Below are 11,081 nucleotides of genomic sequence, written 5' to 3' on the forward strand. Positions count from 1 at the left end.
ACTGTCTTTACTTCACGTTCTTTTAATATCTAGTTGTAAGATATTAAACTAAGCTTCGACTCCAACATTTAAACATCTAAGCTGATTACATTTTCAGGTTTACTTACGAGATGCAATGTCTGTGTGTACTGCTGGCACTTTAAGATGCTTTGTCCTCCCCAACTCTTCACCAAGGAGAAAGTACCATCCTTGTACCTCCTGGAATAAAGATTCAAATAATTAGTGAGTATATTGTATGTCGCTATGCCCCACATGTGAACACGTTCGTGATAAATGTTGTGTCTGGTATTTAACTGTGATGTCAGTGTGGTAGCATGAACATGGAATACAGGGACACATATGTCTACTGCTCACAGTATTCCAGCAGCTGATGCCCTTTATTCTGGGAGACAAATGGTATGTGTGCGCGCACTACTGTGGGTGTGTCTGTGCTTTTAACGTTAGCGACCACTGCATGTGGTGGCATTTGTATCCAAAAGACAGTACACTAAAGGGCCTGACAGAATTCAGCTAGTCTGCTCTGCTACCACTCCTTTCTTTTACTGTGCTCCATATGTAGTGTGTGTGTGAGTATGCATGTATGTACAGTGCACACACACAACCAGCCTCCTCTTTTGTACTTAATAATGTGGCGCTATGGACAGTGACAATAATCTCCATTTTAAAAGCATCTTAACTGAGTGGACAGATTTCTGCGGGCTGTGGAACAGGGGGAGGACGGACAGGGATGTTGTACAGAACAAAGAGGGGGAGGGGAGCGCATCTGTCTGGAAAGTTGGTGAGGGATTAATGCCATTTGTCAATATTTTATTTACATAACAAAAGGGGAGAGAGTAACAAGTAAAAATGAAACGAATAAATAACAGAATGCATGTTGACAAAATAACATCCGGTGCCCACAAGCTGCTTATGGCTAATGAAACGCTAAGAATTCAGAGAATGAAAACAGTAAGAAGTTAAAACACTAATGGAAAACAAATCATCATTTGTGTTCGAGGTGTTTGGAGAGGACAGCCTAAAATGCTCTGAGCAAAATATGCATTATCTTAATTCTATGTAATGTAATTTATGCAAAAGATAACTAATAAAAAAGGAACTGGAAAGCACTAGGAGTGCAGATCTCTGCCAAGTCATAGCAGTCACCCATAATGCATTGTCACCTGAATCTTACAAAGAGAAGAAAATCTGTTAATCCATAATTTCTTCCCAATCCGGATTAAACTCAGTGGAATGATAAAGGAATAAACCCTACAGGTCAGAGTCCAATTTCATGAACACGAATCGAGATACAGTATGTAATTTTTAAAAATCTGATATGAGATATAGGGATTTTTCCCATTTTTAAAACTGAGGCAGATTCGGAATATTGATCAGGATAATCACCAAATCTAATCACTTGTTCCTTCTCCCATTTTGATTTCCTTGCATCATCATCAAAATCTGTCCATTAGTTTTTGAGTTAGACTGTTCACCGACAAAAACAAACAAATAAATAAATGTATTAATAAATATAACCTATATGGTGGAGGTAATAAAAACTTTGTAAGTTTGGGGTTCTGCTTCTGTTGACGGGTGCATTGGACAGATACATCCTAATATATTCAGAAGAAGATACCTATAAATATTCTCATTTTCATGCATCTCGTCTCTACAAGACAATGAATCTATGCAATGAAATGAAAACCGCATTGTTTAACTGTCTTTTCCCCTCTGAATTCACCTTTAAACAGTCTGTCAAAGCTCATAAGTTTTTAGAGTTATTTTCGATTATGGAAGGAAACAGAAGAAAACACACACTCGGGGAGAATTTCCTCTCAAAAAGACTAGGGCTCACATTTAACACTATCCAATGCAAATTAAATGTAAGTTAAAAACATCGTACCGCAGAAGTACTGACGACTCATTTTGAGATTTTTTTTATTAAAGTTTTATTTTTTTTTAAAACCACAGTTAACCCACATGATGAAACCATTCTTTATAAGGATTGAGACATTTAAATTACATATTCCTCTCTGTGATATTTAACATTGTAGGTAGAGTAACAAACATTTAGAGGAAACTGTGCTCTGCTGTAACACTGGTGACCCCACATGTTTTTCTTTCATTAATGAGGTCATGGAGATGTATCAGGCTTCTCACAGACAAAAGCACAGCAAGAAAAAAAAAAATGACCATATTAACAATAAGGAGTTGGTTTTTTTTTTTGGTTTTTTTTTAACTTTTCTTACCTTGACAGGATCCATTAATGAGTGCACACCAAAGCTCATGCAGCCCAGAAAAGAACTCATGCTGTTGATACACAAACAGGGAGGGAGATGTGGAAAAAAACATTCAGAAAATTCAGTGTGACATTAAAAGCCAGTCAAACATATAAGATTCATTGGTTTAAAAACAAAAAAAAAAAAAGTAAGAAAATAAATTATTACTTGCAGTCAGCAAATTAGAATTGTAATTAGTAGTTGTTCGATGTGTGGAGTGTAGCAATTAGTCTTTGGCTGAGTTAGCATATTTCAAGCTGGTGTTTTATTTTCTTGTCACTAAAATGCACTGTTAGCACCATTAGCAGAAAAGGCAAAACAAAAACAGAATTTAACTTTGATGGGCTACGGTTATATTTAGTCGTAGGTTAAACTTGAGAGACATTCTAATTCTTCACTAACATTGTAACCTTCCTAGTTGTACCTTTTTGTCGAGTTGCAGTTCCACATTGTGAAAAGCAGTCTCTTATAATGGTCCTTTTCTCCTATAACACTGAAAACAAAGCAAAGAATCTTATTTTGCCACCGTACTACATTATCAAATTAAATGCAGAGTAACATTTGTATTCAGTGCAATATAAAGGAACTACACAAAATACAAAACATTTTATATTTCAAGTCAAAACATTACATTAAAACACATGCTGAAAAACACTACTTACAAGTAAAAGGTTTGCAAGAAGACAGGATTCCTACAGTGAGGCACCATCTGAGTCTTCTGTCTTCCTCTGGGATCTGAATCAGGAAACAAACCTACCTGATAAATAGTTAAACAAATATATTTACAATCATGCTTCGCTTACCACATTTTCATATCCTGTGCTTGTGTCCCTACCTTAACATATGAGTCACATGGCTCTTGGCATTCATTCATGATGTCCTTTGCCTCTAAAACTGTAAACACACAGAAATAAATACCTGTCATACCTGTCACAATTATCATCCCAATATATTTTCTATTTTCAAATATTCTCCATTAAGTATATGCCAAGAAACATTCTTTGTTAGTGTAAAAATGGCGTTTGGTGTATTACCATAATCCTGGTTAAAGAACCCCATGAGTTGGCTAATGTTACATCAGAGGCAATGTGAGAGAAAAAAATAACTGTGGAAATATTGATGGACATTAAAGAAAGCACTTTATCCTGATCAAACCAAATAGTCCACAATACTCCCATTGTGGAAATGCATGAGATATCTGTTACATTTTTGATCATGTTTGATATCTCGAACAGTCTATAGAACTGCCATTAGATTTGAAACATTTATCTTGGAACGAACAGGCTTTAGCAAACTCACCACTAACCACGAGTACTTCATGCCCTTGGATGATTGACAGCTTGAGCAGACCTATTGAAAGTAAGAGAAAAACAGTTGAATAAAATTCAGTAATATAGTAGATCACTAGAAATGTGCTATTCAAAGCTACATAACAGTTAGAGCCCACACCATTTAGACCGATGATTGGAAAATGACAAGCTAAAGCATTGTTGCAGTACTGAAAGAGGCAGCTAATGAATGGAAAGTCCAAAGTCTAAAGGCACTAAGATAAACGCTTTCTAAACTTTTGTGTTTGAAAAATGAGAAATACTTTAAAAAAGAAACAGATTAGTAAATGTGTTGTCAGATTATTTATTTGTAAACCAAAACACTGTCTCCAACTTTTGCAGTAAAATAGATTTTCATAAACAAAGATTTGCTACACATCTGTTCTTAATTTCTTTTTTTCTACTATATTGTGTCGTAAGTAATTTGTATCGTGAGCCCTATTTTTCCATTTCAAATCATATTGTGAGTTGTATGGATCATAGTCAAATTTCACAACTGTATATTCTTTTTACATAAATCACTAACCAATTCGGTTATCACATTACATAAGTTTACATACAGTATAGGGAAATAGATGTTATTAGGAAAGGGAATGGTGACTTTGGTTACATTTTAGTCTTTGGAGATATTTCAAACGTTATTTTGATTCGTCAGAATAAAAATCAAAGATATCTAAAATGACATGTTGCCTTGTTAAAACTCTAGTTCAAGATATCTTTAACTACCCTTAATTAAAGATATCTATACTGATTGTTTAAATATCCAAAATTACATTTAGACTTGGAGAAATCCAGTGATTTATTCAGATAGATGAGAAAAGTGATTACACATTTGACATTTAGGATATCTGTAAAGGTATCTCTGGATAGGCACATTTTAGCATTAAAAGAACTTATAAGACTAAACAGAGAAAGACACGTGTGAACCCGTCTTTGTCCACTGTCAATCAACTGTCACTTTTCCACCCTTGTACTCCCATTAACTTTTTTCTCCCTCTTTTTTTTTTTCCTGTAAGCCTCCCAATGTCATGGACAACTCTCTGAAACTTGTTGGCCATGTTGACATGGCCAGAGCTAACATTGGCTTTGTGCTACTCTAAATTAATTCTGTTCATAGGAAAGCAGTGTGAAGCTGAAATGAAGGAGCTCTCGTTTTGTGATAACAAAAACCACAGTGAACTTCTGGCACTTCGGTGCTTGGGTACAAGTGCTGTTTGTCGTTCCCACACTGAACTTGGCAAGGTTTTTTGTCCTCTCGCTGTGATCAAAGAAAACATTGGATGGTTTGATTATGCATCATACAGATGTAGTTACAGAGCAATGTCCCCTGCGCCACAATCAATAGATAACAGGAAATTAAGAGTGTAAAAGTCAATAAAAGGCTTTGATACACAAAAACACACAAAGTAATAAAAAAAAAATCACAAGAAAAACAGTAGTGAAAACAGCAGTGCTGCCTTTATCACACACACACACACTATCTTTCTATATATAAAGCGAGGAACCTCCGTTTGTGTGTGTGTGTCTCAGATATCTCTACGAATCAGGATCAAATTGACACGAGACTTTAAACATGGCTGCTGCTAGGTTCAAGGGTGTGAAATGTCAGATTTATTTGGGCTGCAATGATACTGTTCATAAAATTTTCTTAAATGCAGCTTTGCAGAACAGCTCAACGTTGACATGTAGTCATTGTAACTCAGGATAAGTTGAAAGCGGCATAGAAACTACAGGAGTGACTGCACTAAGAGCTTTTTTTTTTTTTAATAGTCTTTAATGCAGCTTGCAGAACAGCTCAATGTTGACAGATAGTCATAGTAACTCAGGATAAGTTAGAACAACTCAAATGTGTGTGTGTGATTCAGAATCAAATTTGCACTAGGAAATTAAATTTTCATTAGGAATTGAGTGTTTACAAGGTCAGTTTAAAGAGGAATTAAAGCTCCCATGAAAAAGCTACTTAACCTCCCACTTTTCTATAGCAAGACATACTTCCTAAGGGCACTGCGCTTAAAAAGCTCAAATATACCAGTTTTTGACATTGACAAAAACCCAAAAAACTAAAAAAAAAAAAAAAACACATTAGAAAACCTACATTTTGAACATCATCTGCTAACTGTAAGGCTACTGAGCCACACACAATTAGCATTTTAATTAAACACCAAAGGTCACTGATTTACATGTATTATTTATTTTTGTTGTGCTGATCAAATAAAAAGCTTCAGTTTATTCAGTTGCATCATTTAGCGATTGACCAGCATTAAAGCCAGATCAAAAAGACTTGGATAATGAGCGCTCTGTTGAATGAGTCAAAAATAATAATAATTATTATTTTCTGATATTGTCCCAGTTGTACAAATGGAAAGTAAACACCTTATGTGTCTGGGCAGCGTAATTTCCAGTTATTCAATGTGAAAAATACGATTGGTCATTATATGCAATTTTTTTTTAACTCTTCTTCTGCTCTAGAATTACCAGAATCGCTGCACTTCTCTACATTATTCAGATTTATGCATTACCACCCAATCTTCCATAATCAGACCATTCCATGAAAGAGTAGGATTTTAGTAAGATTGGAAACTTGCTTAAAGAAGAAAAAAAAAAAAAAAAAGACTTTTCAGTGAGCAACAGTTATTATCCAACTCACCTGCAGATATTTGGGAGTATTCGGGCAATAATGTTTAAATATAATAAGAAAACATTGTAAAATACATTAATTAGACCAGTTTAATTGTTCAGACAAACAACAAAGCATACAAATAAACTGACTCCAATTGGACCATATATTGTACTGTATATACACTAGTTTAATTATTTTAACACATTCAATGCTTTTCTCATTTGCTTTATACAAAATGATTTCAGCCTCATCTTAAATTGTTATAGATTACGTTCTTACAGTCAGGCATAAATACTTTTTCAAAAAACCCAATGGCACCCCAAAGGACTTTGATGTCTCATTCTTTACACTGCCACCAACAATTTATTTCCAACAACAGACTTCAAAGGCAAATAGTAGACGTGTCACAACTTTGTCTCTGGTAAGGAAAAATAAATAGCATTAATTATTGAAGGCGTTATTCTTTAAGAAAGACATGCATCTTGTCACTTTGAAAAAAAAAAACAAAGTAATATATTATTCATGAATGAAAGGCTTTAAATCAGAGGACAAGATGAAAGGAAATGTCAACTTCAATCAAAGCATCACATCACAGAAAGGACAGCTAATGACAAGGTTACTGTGCATGAATGTGTCTTTTAATCATCCTTTACATCTCACATTTGTTTCTCACTCTCTTCTTAATTAGGTTTTACTGCTAATTTGTTACATTTACATTTGAAAACCCAAACCCAGTGAGCATGCAGTAACACCCAGCCAAGGAACCCTGCAAATCTGTCTGTGACAGTTGATGTAACGATTATCAGTACAAAGGAGCCAGAAAAGAGAGACGATTAAATCCCTGTAACTGTTCAGAAGGCTTCTTTTGAGGTCCGGAAACTGCTGCGTATAGGATTTAAAGTTTTCAGTTGGGCCTAAATTATCCCATCTTATGTGGGTGAGGGAACAAAAAGCTGATTATAACAAGGAAGACACAAGTTGTCTTCTAAGTTCTTTAAAAAAAAAAAATCATTAAAGTGAATTACATCACCACACTTGTCTGTCACTTTTTCCTCCTCCATCATGGGAAACACTTAAACAACAGTATCTAAATCAGTATTCCTCAACCACCAGGTCGGCTCCTGGTCTGTAGACTGTTTGGTGTTGGCCCGCAAAAAAAAAAAAAATGTTTTGAAAAGTAAATTTAGTTTAGTTTTTTATGCGTTCAGATAATTTAATTTAGAAAACTTTGCTTGACTGCATTTTATTAGACTCGGCCCTGCAAAACCCATGCACGATTGAGTAAAGTCCAACATTAAAAGTTCAAACTCATTAGCGGTTATTTGATTTACATAAAAACATTGTAAGTTTCATTGAACGTTAAAGTATTTTGTCAAAAAATGTACTTGATTGTACATTTTCTTCACACGATCTCCTGGTAAACACAACATTGAGGTGTTGCCATAGCTACCGGTACACGCTCAAACTAAGTGGAACAATGTCAGCATATAACTTTAATTTTATCTACTTATATGTTCGACTTCAACAGGATGCAATAGTGTTCCCTGAGACTTTTCGTAATGATGCAGGGAGAATTCTCAGCTCTGGCTTTTGATGTACTTGGTAAACAGAGGCTAGCTGCTAGGCTAACAGTGCTTACACACCTGTACCCAACAGAACGTCCCATACCAGGACAGTTTGGTATGAATATGTGTAGGATTACATCCAGCCTTTGTCTGTGACCCAACCCATGATCCATGTTGTCTGGTTTCAAACCGTTACCTAATGGGTTTAGATTCTGCACACAACCAGGACAATCTACCAAAGACCGGAATAAAATGTCCAAGATATTTATTTTTTTTCTCCTTTTTGAAGAAAAAAAAAGTCCAAGATTTTAGAAGCGTTTTGTACATTTTGTTATGTTTTTATTATGGAAGTTTGTCATTATCTCACCTGTCATTTAAAAAAAATGTTTGTTAACTAATGTGATTCGTCTTAAAAATCAACAGTTTCATTACTTATATAAACGGTGTCTGCTAATTTCCCGGTCTTTTTATTGTTCTTAACAAAAGTGTCCTTTGAGACACTTTGTACAGCAGATAACTAACAGATGCACAGGATTGATCAAAAAACAATACATCACAAAACAATGACTTAGACAGATCAAGAGCTAGATTCACTCTCTTTTCTCCTCGGATAGAAAAGCAACATCAATGAGCCTCAAATTTTCTATGCAACTTAAAATTATGCTACGTTAAAAATGCATTATTTTCCCAGTCCAAAAAAGAAAGTGGAACAGCCCTTTGCATGCACGTGTTCAACCTTCCTGTCAACAAAACACAGCATGAAGGCACAGTGAAGACATACAGTTTGTAGAAACATCCAAAGACAAAGAGTGTGTTGCACTTATTAGAGATTTAAATGTTTAACCTTGATTAATTTTCATAATTAATGCTATTTTCTTTCATAAATTACATATCCATCCATGCTATCACTACATGGTACGTTCTAAGGGCGTAGGAAAAAATCGTTTTGGCGATTTTTTAATCATGTTTTTTAACGGAAAAACACACTTTTCATTGCGCTAACATGCATAGCACATAAACATCCGGTCACTAGGTGTCAGTAAACCACATCACACCTTGTTCAACTACCTCACTCCTCAATGCATTTTCATAAATGCCGGGCACTTTTATAGATGTATGTGGTTGTTCTGTTGTAGAAGTAAAAATTCTACTTTTTTTGAAAAATGTAATTTGACAGTTTGATAAACATACCACTTGTTTTTGATATTGGTACTGGAATTACAGTTAGGTACCATTTACTTGTTCCTGCAAGTTTAAAAAACAGAAAATAAATTGTATTTCATAACATTTTGTACTTCTAAAAGTGAAATTTGTAATTACTGATATTGCGACATACTGTATATCGTATGGTATATCAGGATTTATCGTATCGTGACATGCAAATCGTGAATTGCATCGTATTATTGTCAGATTCATGGCAATGCACAGCCCTACTAATTTCACACTAACACCAGACTGACCCCATTATGACCTGAGGCAACATTTGAGCCTCCTGCTTTGTGATTGTTTGAAAGATTCTTTATTCCATGGATACATTTAATGGTCACGGGCTATGACATGATATAAAAAAAGATGCTCGAATTGCCTCTCGCTCCAGAGAGAGACGCCCTTTATTTTTGCTTCAGATCCTAATGCACTGTCAGACCTCACAACCTGACCTCTTCCTGACAGAGCCACAGTTGATTTCCAGCGTAATGTGCATAAATCACCCTCCCACTTTCACCACTACAAAAGCAAAATTAATTATATACAAACTTTTAAACTGGAAAACACTGAATAATATATGAAGCCTGAGTAAAGACTGCAGGTACACCGCCCTCCAGTTTGGATTATACGCTCCATGAATGATTCAGAGCATTGCCAGAAGAGGAAGGGAGGCAGCATTAGCAAACCAAAGGACATCCTGCTACACCTGAGCTTACTGCTGGGGATTGTGTAAGGCATCTCTTCTATTTTTTTTAGGGTGCTATCCCTTACACATTGTGTGCACATTCCTTTGGAAAATTAAATAACCTCCCCAAAAAAATATTATACATGGATTATATTAGATAATTTCTAACACACTTTGGTGTGTGCAGGTATAAATTTAAACCATTGTTAATTTTCGAAAACAACAAAATAAATAGAAATATACTTCACCATGGGTAGTGAGAAGGAAGGATGCCTCAGGAGAGTTGGTGAGAGAGTTGCGTCGGTAAACACAGAGGCCAGTCATCTTGTGGGTCGCTGCATACTGGAAACTGGAAAGCTTCAACAGCCCTGCGGTCTAGAGAAGGGAAACTTGATACCTGCTCGTGGGTCTCTACGTGTGACTTTATGCCTGCCAATTTAGACAGAAAAGAAGCACAAATACTGTGCATGAAGGCAACTGTTAGCACAATAATAATTTTGCAACAGAATTAGTAACATTTATCAGACTATGTTGTGCATCTCCTCACAGTCACTGCTTATTAGTGAGGCTAATATCACTTTTTTTACAAAAAATAAGCACCTTTCTTTAGCTTTTTCACCTTATTTCAACTTTCAATGTTTTTTCCCCAACATGTTATAGCCCATATCTGTGTTTTTCAACAGTTTTCATTAGGGATGTCCCGATACAACTACCCCGCTAACCCTTTTATTTTAATTTTCCTGGTCCACTGAAACCTGCAACTGAAAAAGTTTTAAATATTTCTAAAATGTCAGCGCAGTTAAGGCATGACCTAGTATCACTGTATAATTGCATACAAAATAAAAATAAAATACCACTAATTCCAAAGTTATCCCAATTAAAAGCAGATACCACTTTAAGAATAACATCCCTCATAATTTCTGGTAATTTCTACAATGAATGTCCAGGTTAGGCTACCTCTAATGACATTTCTTCAGCCTAGTATTTGAACTAAAAAAAAACAGAAATTAAATAAATGAACATTAAATAATTAACTTGGAACTGAACAAGAATTAAGTTTTAAAGATACCTGTAATAGGAGACAACGACTTTTGTTTGCCATCCTAGCATCAGATGCAGGTGTTAGCAGTTAGCAATTAGCAATTAAAACAAGGGAGTCAGTGAGACGTTCACTGACACTCAGTAAAACCGCACACTGCAGAACTTCTTCTTCTTCTTCTTCTTCTTCTTCTTCTTCTTCTTCTTCTTCTTCTTCTTCTTCTTCTTCTTCTTCTTCTTCTTCTTCTTCTTCTTCTTCTTCTTCTTCTTCTTTGGTTTATTGGCAGGTGGCACTCAACTGGTCAGTGTTCTTTTAGCTGTATCTTTTTTGAGTTATTACATTTTCCCATACTTTTTTTTTTTTTTTAAAGTCTAATTTTA

At 35.2% G+C, this 11,081-nt stretch overlaps 1 protein-coding gene across 1 annotated transcript in view; it reads right to left on the minus strand.

Moving 5' to 3' along the window:
* Positions 1-10,840, minus strand: part of rgs3a (regulator of G protein signaling 3a) — a 146,899-nt gene extending 136,059 nt beyond the window's left edge. The window contains exons 1-8 of the mRNA XM_028463666.1: positions 10,732-10,840; positions 9,911-10,123; positions 3,558-3,608; positions 3,094-3,152; positions 2,921-3,015; positions 2,683-2,751; positions 2,229-2,289; positions 108-198 (exon numbers count right to left, since the gene is read on the minus strand). Coding sequence (XP_028319467.1) covers positions 108-198; positions 2,229-2,289; positions 2,683-2,751; positions 2,921-3,015; positions 3,094-3,152; positions 3,558-3,608; positions 9,911-9,986 — 502 coding nt within the window. The 5' untranslated portion in view covers positions 9,987-10,123; positions 10,732-10,840. The remainder of the gene's footprint in view (positions 1-107; positions 199-2,228; positions 2,290-2,682; positions 2,752-2,920; positions 3,016-3,093; positions 3,153-3,557; positions 3,609-9,910; positions 10,124-10,731) is intronic.
* Positions 10,841-11,081: the final 241 nt, after the last annotated feature.

This window comes from Gouania willdenowi, chromosome 12 (assembly GCF_900634775.1).
Source record: "Gouania willdenowi chromosome 12, fGouWil2.1, whole genome shotgun sequence".
Taxonomy (NCBI): domain Eukaryota; kingdom Metazoa; phylum Chordata; class Actinopteri; order Blenniiformes; family Gobiesocidae; genus Gouania; species Gouania willdenowi.